The sequence below is a fragment of the Genypterus blacodes genome, unplaced genomic scaffold, assembly GCF_046128005.1.
Source record: "Genypterus blacodes isolate CSIRO-AG114 ecotype Tasmania unplaced genomic scaffold, CSIRO-AGI_Gbla_v1 ptg000039l_1, whole genome shotgun sequence".
Classification (NCBI taxonomy): domain Eukaryota; kingdom Metazoa; phylum Chordata; class Actinopteri; order Ophidiiformes; family Ophidiidae; genus Genypterus; species Genypterus blacodes.
This window is the reverse complement of record NW_027466852.1, coordinates 7,333,973-7,351,205: the sequence shown is the minus strand read 5'-3', so window position 1 is coordinate 7,351,205 and position 17,233 is coordinate 7,333,973. Positions and strand designations below refer to the sequence as shown.

General features: G+C 45.2%; 2 protein-coding genes across 4 annotated transcripts; one reads left to right on the top strand and one right to left on the bottom strand.

The window, feature by feature from the left end:
* The first annotated feature begins 116 nt into the window (after positions 1-116).
* Positions 117-4,064, top strand: LOC142996657 (caspase-6-like). Of its 3 annotated transcripts, none has more exons than XM_076147654.1 (8): positions 117-241; positions 513-572; positions 1,474-1,516; positions 1,633-1,779; positions 1,866-1,942; positions 2,028-2,203; positions 2,287-2,437; positions 2,517-4,064. In XM_076147654.1, the coding sequence occupies exons 1-8, from the start codon at positions 211-213 to the stop codon at positions 2,750-2,752; spliced, it is 921 nt and encodes a 306-aa protein (XP_076003769.1). In that variant the 5' UTR covers positions 117-210; the 3' UTR covers positions 2,753-4,064. The 3 variants fall into 3 exon arrangements, with proteins under 3 accessions (XP_076003769.1, XP_076003772.1, XP_076003771.1); XM_076147656.1 differs by having other exon boundaries at positions 123-241; positions 543-572; XM_076147657.1 differs by lacking the exon at positions 513-572 and having other exon boundaries at positions 119-241.
* Positions 4,065-4,169: 105 nt separating this feature from the next.
* LOC142996656 (calcium uniporter protein, mitochondrial-like) lies at positions 4,170-14,747 on the bottom strand. The gene is made up of 8 exons (XM_076147653.1): positions 14,203-14,747; positions 7,077-7,146; positions 6,551-6,718; positions 5,468-5,572; positions 5,212-5,372; positions 4,919-5,122; positions 4,679-4,795; positions 4,170-4,448 (listed from the first exon to the last, which is right to left on the bottom strand). Exons 1-8 carry the CDS (start codon positions 14,308-14,310, stop codon positions 4,371-4,373), a joined length of 1,011 nt encoding a protein of 336 aa, XP_076003768.1. The 5' UTR covers positions 14,311-14,747; the 3' UTR covers positions 4,170-4,370.
* Positions 14,748-17,233: the final 2,486 nt, after the last annotated feature.

The following is a 17,233-nucleotide window of genomic DNA, read 5'->3' as shown; positions in this document are numbered from 1 at the left end:
TTGTCACATCTCGGTGTTGAAATGTGGCAAACACGGAAGTTCTGTCGGTCGATCTTTGACGGGCATATGCGGTAACCAATCACGCTCTTGCTTGCTCACATTAGCCAATGAGCGTGCAGGGGAGGAGTCACCGATGGCTCGGCAGTATTGGTTTACGAAGCAAATTCAGAGTTTGATTTGTTTCATTTGGAGCAAAGCCGCGGTGTAAACATGTCCCGAACGCCAGAACACAACCACGGAGGTAATGACCTTATATATATAATCTATAGAGTAAAGTGAAAATAGACATAAACATTGTTGACAGCTCTCCGTGGTGTTTTAACTGACTCAACAGCGAGGGAATGATTGAAACCTTCTATTTTCGTTGTAACGTCTCTTTACTACCTTCTCCTATCAAGACACTCGTGTCTTTATTGGGACACTTGTGATGCTTTATTCAGTCTACGGGTTTCAAAATGCAAAGTTAGTGAGTTAGTGACTTTGGTGTTGAATTTCCTTTGTTTCCGTGTCAGATCGCATTGTTTATTCTTCTTCATTGTCAGGAAGTGTTGCTAAAGACAGCGGCACAGCGGGTGAGTCGTCACACACACACGCACCAGCAAGTTTTATAAAAAATCATTAAGTAGTGGGAATGGAAAGTGTTATTGCAATGAAGCGAAAGTGAAACAGTAGATGGAGTTCTAAGGAAATCAGATTGTATTATATGTCAGGTATAAAGTCCAAAGTGCTCCGCTTGCCTCCTTGTCCTGCTCCACGCCCTCTGTTTACTACAAAGCAACCACGGAAAACGTGTAATAATAAGAGAAGCTACTGAAAGACAGCATAATCTCACATTAACTGTCCTTAAAATCTATCCTGAGGTTGATAACGTTTGTTATTTTTTTAAAAAGTGAACTGATATAGGTCAGTATAACAATGGATTGGAGTTAGAAACAAACAATATATCAAGGCAAACTTGTTGTGATAATACTTGACTTACATCTGACATTCACTGTTCAGGCTCCACTTCAGGCAACCAACTTTTATTGTATATTTGTGTAATCTTCTTTCATATTGTTAAAGGTTAGAACTTGATATTTGCGCTCAAACGTCCTCTCTCTACTGGTGGAGCGTACCAAAGGCGACCTCACCCATGCAGGGTGTCACGTTTGGCCTCTGTTCTTTTTGCAGCCTTTTGCCATCTTTCTCCAGCTGTCAGCCACCTATTGAAGGCCGTGATGGTTCTATGCTAAGGGAACAATGGCTGCTTGACCCCCATACCAGCGGCGGAGCAATTCATGCACCTGTAGTTGTGCTGCTTAACAAAAAAAGTCAACACCCCAAAAAAAAGCTCCATCCTGCCTTGTATTTCTGGCAATTTCAGTCCGATTCATTCAGAGTTGACACATCTAAATGTAAAAGACTCATATATGCAGATTTATGGTCTAATAGCAGTTTGTAGATTGTTGTTTATGTATGTGTTGTGTTCTTTAGGAGGTATGGAGAACCTGACAGAGACGGATGCTGTCAGCGGAAGGTAAACATTCATTTATTGTTAATCCTTTGCAAACATGACCTCATTAAGTTGATGTTGTTTTTTTCCTCCACTGCCCTTCTCTGCTAATCTTTGAGTATCTGTTATGATTTGAGTAGGCTGTCTCTGGATCCGGCAGAGGAGTACAAAATGAGCAATACGATGCGAGGCATGGCGCTCATCTTCAATCAGGAGCGATTCTACTGGCGCCTGGGGATGAACGACAGACACGGAACAAACGCTGATTGCTACAACCTGCAGAAAAGGTTTGACTGGGAGCTTGCCAGCTATTTGCATAGCTCAGCGTGTAAGAACATGTCCGGGTCCACGCTCATTTTGCTGTCTGTTTTAGATTTAATGATCTGGACTTCGATGTGAGTGTCTGTGAAAACTACAAACAGGTGGAAATCTTAGACAAAATCAGCGAAGGTGAGCTCCAAATATGCAGGATCTCCTCCTTTCACTCGCTGTCTGAGTCATTCAGCGCTCTGTAACATGACTAATCTCTCTCCAGCTGCCGAGGCCAACCATGCTGACGCTGACTGCTTTGTGTGCGTCTTCCTGAGCCACGGTGAGAACGATCACATTTACGCCTACGACGGAAAGATCAGCATCCAGGATATCACAGCCAAGTTCAAAGGAGACCGCTGCAAGAGTCTCGTAGGAAAGCCAAAGATCTTTATATTGCAGGTAGACTAACATTCATTTCACTTCGCAAAGCTCCTGCAAACGTTGTTTTTTGTCAAATTGAACTGGTTACGTCTGATGATCAGGCGTGCCGCGGAGACAAACACGACGATCCCGTGACCCCCGGGGACGACGTGGACAGCGAGCTGAAGATCAACGAGGTGCTTGTGGATGCCGGGGCCGTTTACACACTCCCCGCCGGGGCCGATTACATCATGTGCTACTCTGTGGCTCAAGGTGAGTCCCGGTCAAGATGTTATTCCAGGTGAATTATGTCATTTTACCCCCGAGTATTGATCATTCTTCGCCTGTCCAGGTTACTACTCCCACCGCGAGACCATGAACGGCTCCTGGTACATACAGGACCTGTGTGAGCTGCTGCGAAGGTACGGCGACTCCCTGGAGTTCACAGAGTTGCTCACGCTGGTCAACAGGAAAGTGTCCATGAGGAGCGTCGGATGTAGTTCCGACCCGAAAGCCATCGGGAAGAAGCAAGTGCCTTGTTTCGCTTCGATGCTCACCAAGAAACTATACTTCAGAGCAAAGAAGTAATAGTTTCACACGTCGCTCTCTGAATAAGCAGGTTTTAGATCACGTCTAGGTGAAGGGGGTTTCATAACTATAGATTTTAAAATGATTATTGTTGGTTTTCTGCTGTATGTTGCTCAGCACTCATTCATGAATGGATTGAATATGCAGCCATAATCAGTGCAGACAAGCACAGGAGGACAGAATAAGAGGACCAGCGAACACCAGGACACGATTCAATGTTAAAGCCAGCCATCAAGTCAGAGCTAGATGAGGCCCATGCTGACTCACTTCACAGCCATATGTACTGTAGCTGGATAGAAGCTTGACATTTAGAAACACTACTTAGCTGGCACATTGTTGCATCACTCACACTAAGATACACACACCTCCAGCACATTTCACAGGACTGTCACTCACATCTGGAAAGTCTCACTATAGGCCATTCAGGTCTCCATTCAGCTCTATGAAGACTTTGGAGAGCAAGATGCTTTATGTTGAGAAGTGTTTGTGTTATTATGTCCACACTTTTTTACAAGTGCTTTAAACTGTAGACTTCACATCAAAGCTTTTGGATTTGAGCAATTTTTATCGTCCTACAACTTACTGTGAATACTGTGGCTCTGTAGGAAGCTCTGTTGCCTCGTCACAGGGAGAACGTTCAGGTTAGTCTTGTTTTGAAGGCATGAGATCAGACGGACAAATATTGTCCCAACGTCTCAGCGTCAGTCCACACACACTACATCAGCTGTTTGTTGTTCGTCTGCAAACTTTCTTCATCAAAAAAAAAAGGGAATTTGTGTATTGCAGTTTACATTACAGACAACCTCCAGTGAGGCGTTCAGGGAGTGCAGGCCAGATCGCTGCTCGCTGTCGCATGATCTTTGAGCACCGTGTCCTGCGTGTCCTTTTTGTCTGCGATCGCAATGCTGCAAAATTGATTCATAGCTTAACTGTTATTGTTTTGGTCTTCAGGAGGTATTTAGTTTGATCACTCTTGTCTGTGGCATCTATCGATGTGATGTTTTCAATCCACTTTTATACAAACCTTCTTCTCAATCCACCTCTGGCCTCTTAAACTCAGGATCTATCCATTTCCCAGCAGTGTTTACAAATACTCCTTCAAATTGTCAATTGTGGCTACATTATCTCGAAGGAAACAAGTACTTTACATTTGCTATTTCTGAGTTTTTACTACTGTGGTAGAGAAATGGGGACCAATATAAACTATACGAATCATTTAATTACTGTGTGATACGTTTGACATTTTGTGTTCCGTCTTGAAATAATCGATCACCAATTCTTGATTGATGTGCAATAAATTGTTGAGCATTTCTCTCCGTGTTCCTCTTGGTTTACAAACGGGGACACATCTATATTTGTAATGATCATGAAGAATGTTAAATGAGACAACAGAAGGACAGAAGACTGACCCAATGTCCAGGATTGACTTTTTATTTCAACAGTCTCAGTATTGGTACTTTACCCAAGATACTCTTGGCATGATTATTAAGATTGTAAACAAAACATGGTATAATATGGATTTCTAATAAAAAGGCACCATTAATCAAACTCAAATGGAAGAAGTAGTGAGAAGGTGTTTTTGCTCTTGTCGTGTCTGTCCTTCATGGCTTGGGTTTGTTCATGGCTTTAGCTGGATCTGGTCCAGTGGGAGCTGAAGCTGAGTCGGATTCCTCAGACGTCTCAGGTCGTCCTCAACCTGACACAGTGGACGGAGACAAAAGCACTAAGGGAGGGTGCAGGAACTTTTTCATTCAGGATTCCTAGTAGGCAGTGATCATAACCGAGTAAACCTCTTTAAAAAGGAACAGATGTCAACATTCTCGCTCAAGTTCTAACATGCCCTGTGCAGTTACATTGTTCCTTCCGTGGTTGCAATCGGAGGATGTGGATTCAAAAAAATAGGTACAAAGGTCGAAGAGGACACACCTGTGACAGCTCCTCCTTCAGCTCGTTGTATTTTGCCACACTGAAATGCTTCTTGCTGGCCCCTTTGTGAAAGTAATGCAGGAACTGTCTGTCCTGGGCCTCTGCATACACATAATCCTAAAGGAAGGAGACACATCATCACTGTTACTGAGGAATTAGAAGTTAGTTAGTTAGTTAGTTTTGTTTGTTTAGTATATTTTTTCTCAAATTAAAATGAATATCAAGGTCCTTAAGACGTGCCTGCTTGGTGAGGACGTAATAGGAGAAGGCCCCCATGCTGGTAGCGTAGGTGATGAAGTAAGTGACGGGTTCCATGACGTCCCATGAAAACACCCACCAGGTGAGCCAAGCCAACATGCCGCCCTGCACGGACAACAGCGCCAAGCCGGCATACAGGACCTGGGAGGTCTGGAAGTTTGCTTTGTGGGCCAGCTGGGCCTTCATCTAGCAAAAAAAGAGACCAAGACAAAGGACGCATTAAGGGGACTGTCCAGACAGCACTAAAAAGGAAAGAGGAGGACCACAGCCGCTACCTTCTCCAGAGGCGACAGCTCTTGTTTGAGGGCGTCCATCCTTTCCAGCAGCTGCCGCTCTGTCAGCATGTGGTGTTCGGGCATTTGGAGCGCCGTGTGCAGCAGGTGCACCATGTGCTTCATGTCAGTCAGACCCATGGCGTGCTCGTGTGACGTGCCCACTGAAACAAGACGGGCGGCGAAACAACGGTGAAGCCAACCGGGTCGGATATTTGATACTGATAACTTTGATGATGTGTTTTTAACATGTTTGTACCCTTTTCGGGAGAGCGGACATCATACACTGCGTCATTGATGGTGAGCTTGAAGTCCTTGTCCAGCAGAGCGTCTATCAGTGTGGTGTTTGCTATCCGCTCTCCATCTGCCGGAGGAGGAGAGCAAGTTAGCACACGCAGGGTAAACCGGATATTTATGCTGCTGAGAAATGTTTTGTAATGATTTCACCATTAAAAAAAAGCAATATAACTGTCTGGTGCGGTAACAAAAATACAACATTAAATCATTAAATGGCCTGCGTGTTACTCTACTCTGCAAACCCGGCAGGGAGAGTTATGGAACAAATAAAGCCAACAGCAGAGCACAAAAGAAATCTCATCCTTCTTACTTTCTTTTGTGAACTAAGACGGATTCCACCTTCAGACTACACTGCCATACATCCATCCATCTGCAAAGCTCTGTTCCCGCTTTGAAGATGTACTGTAGTTATGAGCCACCGCTTTTTCAGCTTTATGTCACTGTTACGCAATATGCCTGTTGGGTTACATTCAGGCGGTGTAGATTGAGACAGAGTTATAGAAATAAAGCAGGTTTTTCCAGTCACACACACACACACACACACACACACACACACACACACACACACACACACACACACACACACACACACACACACACACACACACACACACACACACACACACACACACACACACACACACACACACACACACACACCTTGATGTCATAGTGGGCTTAAGCTCTACTTGAGTTTGCCCCTTTTCTTTTTTTTTTCTGTACAAAGCTGTGTGTGTTTTTTGTGACATGTACATCGGCTCGCCAAATGCACGAGTGATGAATGAGCCACGCGGCGAACCCATCATTGGAATGCAGTAAGGAATGTTGAGAAACAAAGACAGAACTCGGTCCAGACTTTCTAGATGTCTACAAGTTTAACGATCCACTAAGCTGTGTGTGTCTCCATGCAACCCTGTTGAGACTTCTATAATCCAACCTGTGGAACCAGACGGCCACAGAAAAGGTCAAACGCAAACTAACTTAACCTCAAGTATGCAAATGATGTGTGTGTGTGTGTGTGTGTGTGGATCAGCGTGTGTCCCACCCTTGGAGAGCAGGGAGGCCGTGACTCCAGGATCCTCTCTCTGCAGGTCGGCAATCAGCTCTCCCACGCTCATCAGCATGGGCCGGAGGAAGAAGCGGCACGTCTCCGCCCTGGACGGCAGCGGCACCTCCAGCACCAGGCGGCCATATTTGTAGCTCAACGACACGTCTGCGATCACACGGAGAGGGAATGGGCTTAGGGAGCGCACAAGCTTTTTGGGAGTTAAAAGTTTTACACGTCAAATCTCATTACTTATTTTGATAGTTAATATTTCACAATTTCACAAAACACCAAATTGCAATAAAGTCAATTCTGATTCTGATGATCGAAACTGGATCTTAAGTAGTAATAGTAATTATTCTGGGATAAATCAGTGTGTAAAAAGTCTTTAACCAATACACACACACACGTTTGTCATCCTGTAAAACTCATTTGTCATGAACTGTAAACTTCACACTGCAGGTTGAAACGATTCCTGTCATATGACACCGTTTTGTGTCAAGTGGATGCAGTGACGGTACATTACCACTGGAGGGCGGGAGTGTGCTGTAGAAAAGAGCTTGGCAATGTCTCAGGAGAGGCCACTTCTGATGAACCTAGGGGAGGGGGCAGAGAGAGAGAGAGAGAGGGAGAGGGAGAGAGAGGGAGGGAGAGAGAGCAAGAGCTTATCAATCTATCAGTGCTCAGAAACCTTCCCTCCCTTGGTAAACTACCACTGTCTTATAATGTCACAGTTTGTGTGTGTGTGTGTGTGTGTGTGTGTGTGCTGAGTAAACTGGTTTCTTTATTGCTGATGAATGAAAGGGAGAAACCTACAGCAATTTCAAATGTGCGACGCAGCCAAGAGTTTCACAATAAGTTGAAGCACAAACACTCTGCAGGGGCCTGATCTCTCTGCACATACCGACAATACTGAACACACCCAGAGGCTGCAGCTCAGTGTGTCAGGCAGCAGGGAGAGACGGCTCTGTGCTTTAGTGGACATTCCTTTGTAGTCGTCCTTTCAGCGGACTCACATTTCTTGCTGTCGGTCGGCTATTTTAGCACACACACACGCCAGACACACACACACACACACACACACACACTATATGAATTCAATAAGTGGGGACAGTAGGTTTTCCTCCATTTGGTTGTCAGGATAAGCTTTGACATTACTTCTACTGTTTCAGGTGATTTGAAAGTATCCGTGTCAGGCAGCGATGACGTGCGGCTCCGTCTTATGTAATTCTATCTTACTCTCGTCTTTCCCATCTGCAGCCTGGCAGCCCAGAGGCGCATTCATCTACAGTACTGCTTTGTCGTTTAGCAGGAAGCCAGCGGCGGACATGACAGCCATTCCTTCCCTTCTCTTTGTGTCTCAGCTGGGAGCATTACTCAGTCGATATCACATTAAAGAGGAGCGGGAGGCCGGTCCATGTGTGTGTGTGTGTGTGTGTGTGTGTGTGTGTGTGTGAGGGCAGACCTACGCCTCCTCACACTTCACTGATCTGTAGACGTGGGGGGGGGGGGGGGGGGGGGGGGGGGGGGGCATAGCTGGAAAAGCAGCATTCCCGCCGAGCTGCGACGTTCCTAGCGCCTTGAAGCCTCTCACCATTGTGATGCCAGCAAAGACTGTAAAAAAACTCTACTTAAGGGGATGGAACACAATTCTTCCTCTTGTGTGGCGTTGATGATGATGATGATGACGGAGTGCTATAGAATTGCACGTGGACGCCGCCTCGCGCTCATTAGCAAACACTTCATATCAGAAAGTAGTTTGGCTATGAGGTGAGTTTGATTGGGCTCACTACTGCAGAGCTCATTTGAAAGGTGCACTGATGTGTAACCAAGCATCAAGGGCAACCATCTCATCACTGACAACACAACAGAAGTCTGTGTGTGCGTGTGTGGGATGTGTTGACCGGATTTAATTCAACACCTGACTTGATGCAGCTAATGTGCTATTAAGCGCAGCAGTTCCATTAAATATGAACGGAACATAACCGCTTTGGCAGGTGTGATGAGTGTTGACGGCGTTGTTCCCAGAGCGGCACTCCTCCCTAACGTGTCTCGCGTGCACCATCACCCTGCCTCGCTGGGCGGGACGCAATCATGAGATCCTGCAAGAGCAAGAAGAAGAGCAGCGACGACAACTATTCCGTGGAAAACTTTGAGTCATTTGAATGGGAAAGTGAAAACCGTGCCGACGTCCGATTGTGTCAAACAGGCAGAAAGTCTGCCTGTTTGACACAACTACATTTCATTATGAGGTCACTATTTTCCGTCAATTTCGTCTCGTTCATCATTGCACTCTTGTTTCATTGTTTACATTAAGTCTAGAAAAGAATGGATTTGGAAAAAGGCCTAATGTTGCTGACCTACATACAGCGCAAGTGAATTCCCAGTGTTCCATTTGTGTGTCTCATCCTGACCTTTATGTCATTACCTCATCGGTGAAAAACGTCTCAAAGTAGAAACTGTAAGTCAATAAAAGGATATTGAAGGAAACAGGATGACAGATTGCTGCTATGAACACGTAATGAAACAACCTGAATGACGCCCGGCTGTCGCGTTATCAACAACTTCTCCAATATTGACTCGTCCGCTTCCTGTGAGAGCCCCTGACGGTGTGTGTGTGTGTGTGTGTGTGTGTGAGAGAGAGTGTAATGAACTGCCTTTTATAAACACGCATCAGACAACCTCACGTACGCCGCTGGGCAAAACGCCGGTGCGGCTCTCGGTCGGGTCGGACATCTGCACACCTGCCGATTAAGCATGCTAATCGAGATTCGGAGGGCGAGACGGTTGCCTGGCTGACTTTGGCACGTTTGAGTGAGGAGAAGGGGGCAGAAAAATACTCTCACAACAACTGCTCTCACCCCTTATTTACCCCTCCAGCTTCACTTTTCTTATTACTGCCGTGGCCGGGGGGGGGGGGGTGATAAATGAGCGGACGACATCGTGACAAATGGCCGACTTCCTCCCCTTGGCGGAGGCGGTAATCGGGGGGGGTGGAGGGGTTATCGCGGTGACAGGCAGCCTCATACTCCCTGCAGTTTGTTAGCGGGTCGCTCAGTTATGGATCCTGTCACAGGCTAAGCTACGTCCCCGGTGCAGCACGTCCACACTCCTCCAAGGTACCTGGCCTTCGCTCGCACCCCAATTAAGGGTTTGGTACCACTGAGCACAAAAGCAAAATGGCCACAAACACACACACACACACACGACTCGGCGATGATAAACGGCCGAGGGTGCTGGGGTGACAAATGAAGGCTGCGGGGGGAAAAGAGTGTGAATGGCTGCCTGCACTCTACCATGAAAGTGAATTGCAATGAAGCATTCATCTCCTCATCACAGTCACGTTGACATCAGGTTAGGGCAAAAGAAAACACAGAGGGGAGGAAGATGACGGAGGAAGGTGCCAGAAGGGGGAGAGGTTACGTAACAGAATCCGTGATGGAGCATCTTTAATGGCGTAACATCAAAACCTTAGTGACTAGATGCGTACAAATATGGAGAATGTGCGGACGGAGGGGACAGACTGCGTCCCCTACAGAGCAACTGGAATAAGAATAAAAGGACACCGTGTGCATATTTCAGCGTAGGCTGTGCGGGGCAGGATGATGAGCACAGACGGGAGACGTTCTCATGCTGTAATGTTTCCACCCGAGGGAGCAACATCTGCTCTTAGATCACAGCTGCACCCAGAGCGTTGGTAAGTCTTCATATCTCCAAACAGGGGAAATGGCGTCTTTAGCGTGGCAGTTAGACACGTGGCGGCGTTTTAATAAAAACAGCACTCGGGTCTTTATAGGCCCGGAATCGTGCTGAGGTAATAAATAGCGAGGTTGTTGGGTTTTTGCGATTGGTGTGCTTGGTGTTAATGACTGGAACAACCAATCTAACTGCACTGCCACGGAAATGTGTTTCCTCTCAACTTGTGCAAATCGCTCGTCTCTCTTCTAACAATACAACAGCCGCGCGTGAGTCATTCGCCGAATCCCAGTCGAGGACAGAACTCGTATTAGTCGAACAACGCCAGCCTGTAACAGATGTAGCACCGTTTGCTGAATATGCAAAAATGCAAAACCCTGCCTTCACAATTCTATAATAACTCAATTTAAGGGACTCTTGCCCAAATCGCCACATGCTGCGTTTAAAAACAACAACAAAGCCCATATATTCATGTTAACTCTCAGCTATTAATATCAGCATGTCTCCCTTCCAAAGCTGTGTAATGACTGCTCCAGCAGCCTGCAGTGTATCTGCTTGTTATGACAGTTTGACTCAGCTTTCCTCACACTGGAGCTCCTCCTGTCTAAATTGTCCTCAGAGTGCACAGATTCGCTCCACAGGCTTTGATATCTGCTGAGTGTACCACAACTCTGAGAGCGTCCCTGAGGAGGACGTCCACACGCTTGTTGTGGAGGACTTCATGTCTGTTCTATTTGTGTGGACGGCAGCCTGATGAGGAGCAGTTGTCAGAGACCCAAACACCCAAACCCTGCCTGTGATCAACCACACTTTACCTGATGTTTTACCAAATGAGCCATAAAGCAGAATCCCTCTCACAGCTCCTTTCATAAAGCTAAAAGCATTTGTCTTGATAAACTTCCCCCGCGGGGAAACTTTTGCTGAAGGCAGCAGAAGTTTAAATGCTTTAGCGCCTACAGACGTGTGGGAAGAGGCCGCTTTTACTATTTCATAAAAGTGATGTGGCGTGAATGACAATGTCCCAGGGTCCCAGGCTCCCTGTCACGGAACATTATGGGAACAGCATGTTAACAGCAGCTTCAAGTAGCCGCCGCTGCTGCAGCACTCTGCGCTGCATTAGTGTGCTCATGGTTTCAGACAATTCTTCCGTCTGCTCTGCGAACAGCCGTCAGTGAGCAGACAGTCCTCTGAACAGAATGGAGTTGTTTAATATGCGAGTATATTAACGAGATGGATTAATATGTTAAGGAGTGACGTGGACGAGCGTGGCGGAGGAGGTTGCGGTGGCGTAACAGCTGACAGGAGGAATACTGCTGTCCACCAGGGCCGGCGTCCAATTATTAATGATATTATCGATCAGCTGCTTTATTTGTACAAAAACAACAGCTGCCAATGTCACCGGAACGATGATGCGCTGCTCCTATTCTTGGCCATCGTGTCACAGCCGTTTGTATTCGTCCTTCAACGTCTCTGTGCCGCACAGATAACCCTGGGGCACAGAACTATTTAGGTCACATATGAATCCATACTGACTCATGTTTACGCAGTTGTTGGCTTTAATAACACAATCATGATGTAGCTGGGAAGCTTTTTAACACGTGTCCAGTTCTCTGAGACAAACTGCGCTTTCATTTCAATATGGAAGCGGTTGTAAAGATCCCTTTCCTGATAACACTTGACTTTGAGAGCAGGAAGGAAGGAAGGAAGAACAGAAGGGAATTGGAGGAAGTAGAGCAATTTTGTGCTAGAACTGTCTCTTCATTTCTCTACAGAACGTCAATGTTATGGTTCCACCGGCACTGAAGACCGTCCTCCATCAACAAGACACAATTAAGCATAACACACTCCTGCCGAGATCAATAAATCTAAATGTAATTTAGTAAATGGCATCGTTTGGCTGATTCCTTCTTTAAAAGGTAAGATGGCAGTGCTCAGTGGAAGCACACACACACACACACACACACACACACACACACACACACACACACACACACACACACACACACACACACACACACACACACACACACACACACACACACACACACACACACACACACACACACACACACACACACACACACACACACACACACACTTCAATTTAGAGAAACATTGCTCCAGGAAAATGTTGCTTATTTTGAAGCTCAAACTCTGTGTGACTCACTGTGGCGTGCAGCAGTGACTCATGAAACACAGCAAGTCTGACAAGCTCAACTCAGTGTTTTGGTCCTAATCCCTCCGCCTATAAGTGGATATTCAGTGGCGGTATCTGGTGTCTAACGTGGAGCAGCCTGCACTACATTTAGCCGACCTTGGGAATTTCTTGCTAAGGATAATAAAACGGATAATAAAAGCTGGTTGATTGAACATGTCTCATACATAAGCTCCGCCCACCTCATGTGCATGTTCAACTGGAGAGTATCCTTCTGTTTTACAGGGAGTTCAGTCATCTTACAAACAGCCCTGCATTCATGAACCTCAATGGAGATGTTTCCAATTTTCTGAGAGACATTTCATTTAAAAAGGAAACACACCAAAATAGCAAATAAACCTTTCCTAAGGATGCTCCACCCAAATGCATTCCCTGGCAAACGATGCGTTAACTTAATGTACCTCTATGCTGAACAGGGTGATAGTCAGGATTCTCAGAAATGCGGTCTTAAAATCTGGCCAAAGAATAATAAGAGAGCAGCTCCTGCACAGCGCTGACACTGGCAGGCAGGCAGGCGCTGTGTGAGTTAGGCCTGATTAAAAGCCTGCTTTGGCAGCCAACATTCATTTTCAAGCCAGATTTTAGCCCGATGAGCTGTAGTTTGATGTGCAATGTGAGGAGAGGGCTTATATCCCAAACTGTGTGCGACTGACATGGAGCTGGAGTTTGCTGGTCCCTCTCTTTCTCTCTCTCTCTCTCTCTTTCTCCCCGTTACAGTTTGAGAAGTCTTACCGTCACGCCCTGACTTCCTGAAGTTCATAGCAAATGCTTGATGCCTCTGTATGTGCCAACATTTGGTGGATGCAGCCATATTGTTTTGGATTGTTATTGCAAAATTGTTAGTAGACAAACCCGTCCAAAGGTTTGTGTGCACAGTACTGTGTGTGTATCTACAGTGTGAAGGAGCCGATTTCTGATGAATCCTTTACTCACAGGACACACACATTTTAAATTACTGGGCATGAGTCTGAGGAGATAATGCTTTGAATTGAAGACGTTAAACACCACTGCATGATTCTAGAAACCCATAATCCACCAGAAACGACCGGCTTGTAGGCCATCGGCTGCTACAGCCCTGATGCTGATCATTGCAGGCTGCAGACTTTTACAGAGAAGGTGATCCTTCTTTAGATTGTGTGGGACAAGGCCAAGGCTCCACTTTAAGTTTCTAATTTAATCATGGCTCGTCTCTCACTAGCTGACTGTCTGTACTACAGCTCCTACAGAGACATGATTGAAAGAGCATTACTTTATGGTCAGTTAACGTGAAGATAAACGTGAGGATGATCAGTCATTTAGTCATGCAGACTTTGCACTGCAAAGAGGCTTGATCGGTCATGCAGACATCATGTTTTTGGCACAGACGCTCACTAAATCTCTTTACAGCAAGGTAATGCACATGAATAATTCATTTGTTGTTCTGTTAGTCCTGAATGAAGGTTAAAGTTATTGGAGAAATGCAGTCTGTGCAACGCTTTCCGCTGTAATAGACGCATCTCTTTAGTGTTGACATATTCCCACAACACCAAAATGGATCACATTACAGGAAAATAATGTTTCCTGTTGTCTGGCTGAAGAGTGAAGTGGTGAAAGTGTTGGTAGACAGTATTATGCCCTCCCTCCATCAGCAGCTACTCAACTACAAGCGATTTAACCAAAGTACTAACCGCGTTGCGTTCAAAGACCACGAAAGTGACCAAAACACTGGCACTGAGGTTAGAAGAAGTTTGGAATCATTTACCTGCTGCAGTGTCGGGACCGGACGAGCCGCTTTGAAGGCGCAGTAAACAGGCTGAACACTTCCAAAAAGTCTCGCCGTAACTTTACCGACCATCCGCACCGAAGCCATCCTGAGTTATCCGAGTCGTCTGGGCATAATACCGGGGGAAGGCACCGCCAAAATGTGAGCTACGGAGCCCAGTGTTCCGTTCAAAAGCGGCTTGTTTTCCGTGTATGTGTGAGCGGTTGGGATGGTACCGGACAGAGAGGCGCAGCCCGGGCGGAGCTGCGGACCATTTCCTCCTCGGAACACCCTACGCTTCCTTTGTCTCCGTGTTTTTCCGCCGTAGGTTTGTTTTCACGGGCGAGTCAGCAGACAGCGGTGCGTGTTGGAGCAGCTCTGCTATGTGCCGTCACCACACACACACAGGACAGGACGCGCCTCCCTCCTTCTCTTCTTCCGCCTCCTCTTCTTAGAACCCGTCTAACACACGGTAAGTGGGAACAAAATGAGGTGTGGAGACCCCGGGAAAGTACTAACACGGGGTCTGGATGGTCTATCACCCATCATCTGTCTTTGTTTGGCCATTTGTCACAAAATAATGGCTGCAAATACGACATAGTTTAGCACTTAGTTACTTACTAAAAGTGTGACGCTCCCTGGAGGCCATACTGGACATGACACCTCTGCGTTCCATCACAGGTTTATTGTCCTAGTGCACTGTGACATAATTGTCCTGTTTATCACAGTCTAATTGGATGTTTTGGCTCATTGCCCCTTCCAATCAGAGACTCCAGGTGGTTCCTTAATCCCTCCTTGGGAAACACTAATTGAATCGACAGTGTGCATTTATAAAAAGGTTATTCTCATAAGCCCACCAGTACTTGACTGTCATAGTTCTGTCATCATTTCAAAAGACAAGCGCTTAAAGTGTAACTCTTAATGAAGCACAGTTTAGATTTGTAGGGTGGGGTTCAAAATTTATGGAGTCATACTTTACTTATTAGTAATATTTTTTTATTTTTTTATTTATTATTTTTTTATTTGACTGGAAAATCTATGCAATCTGAATTTACAGAATGTGTGTGTGGTTTGTGTGACAAAATGTCTCCGCATAGATGGCTGGATATATGGAGTCAAATTGGATTTTTGTTTTTCCAACTAAATCCTTCCTTGATTGATGCACCAGTGGGTCTTTACCTCCACACAAATCGATGAAGCTCAGCTGTGTGGTCAGTGAGGGAGTGATTTGCTCTTGGCTCTCATTCCAAATGAGGAGCAGCCATCACGGGATGGACAAAATGCCACTCCGGCAATTCCCATTTATGGTGCCATTGATTCTGATTACTGCAGTTGAGTCATGAATTTTTACAACATGTTATAGAAAAACTAAACATGTGTCCTTGTTAAGAAGATTTGTAAAATAAAAAGGCGTGTTACTTTCTGCACACCAGTAGCTACGTCTACCATGGGGGAATTTGTGGAACCATTATATATGTTCTTAATAAAGTCTACTGCAATGGAAGGTGACAGATAGTGTGGCCCTGTGGCAATAACGTGAATCCCCACAGGTGTCTTAAACACACCATTTATTTGTCTGCACCCATGCAGCACACTAATGCAATGTAGGACATTTTAATCTTAAAATGCAAATCTACACAACAGATTACAGATCAACGCCCTGAAAGATCTATTACTACCTGAAAGAAGAGAGAGTGGCGTGTAGTGAGGACTGATGTACACACTATTGTTGGTACACTGACCTTCCCCTTTCAGGTTCAACCAACCACATTCAGCATCACTGATCTGATCTCAAGCTTGCCGGTGTAACTTTTCAATGATAGGAACACAATCTAATGAATGGCAGACACATCTTTGCTTTGTTGCTGTTTTCTTTTCTGCCATTATCCATTACCCAAGATAGATTTATTCTCTCATAGTGGCTGCAGGCAGGGTGAGCAAGACTGCGTTCTGCTGTACTGCAGAATGGAGATTTATTTATGGAGACCTCTGTCAAGTTCATGCCAGAGTGCTTGAGGTCAGTGATGAGAGCTGCATTTTGTTACAAAACCTGCCAATGCAAAGCTCAATTGTCTGAAAATGCACTTTTTAATGGATGTGTGGTTCATTATCCATTCTGTTTTTGGATAGGAAAGACTACATTATATCGCAATATACAGTTTGTTGGCTTTTCGCTTGCAGACTGTAATTCTATTTGTTGTGCATATTACATTCCTACAGTAAACAAGAAACAAAGATAACAAAAATACTGATTTAAATAATACATGTACAATATGCAGCTATAGCTACAATATGAATACAGTAATTTCAGTGATTATGCTAAATATCTTTATGTGACATATTTCTTTCATGAATCTTCAATGAGGTTGTTGTATTATTGAAACGGCCCCATGCTGCAGCTAGATGTTGTAGGTTTGTTTCTCTTAGCAGCAGTAATATGGCCTGATCGAGAAGCGGCTTGCCTACAGGGTAACAGAACCCGTCAGCAGCAACTATGAGTTCTCAAAGTGTTGTGTATATTATTATACTGATGCTTTTAGATTCTACAGGGTTCAACAATCAACCCTTAATCTGCTTAATTAATAAACCAATTCATCTTATACAAGCCCTATGCGTGGTTCTGTCACCTTGTGCACCTGATTACCACACAAGCTCATTACATAACAACACACAGTAACACACAGTAACACTCTGTAGACGGGAACAGAACTCTCACAGGTTAAACAAGTGTTGGCCCCAATGAGCAAGATAATCAAAATGATGATGACAATGATGATGATGGTTATTATGGGAAAGATGTACAGTACATCTTTCACACAGAAGGAACCAGCGCTTTGCACAGTTTATGGATATTTGGCGCCATCGTGTGGTAGAAAATATGTTCTGATTTTCTTTAAACAGTCAACGCAAGCGAAAGCGAACACACACACACACACAAACATAATAAAACACATTCTGTCTTGAAGGAGACAAAGGGAGCTCCAGATCGATCATATCAAAGTGACGTTTACGTGTAATTTAAATACACTGC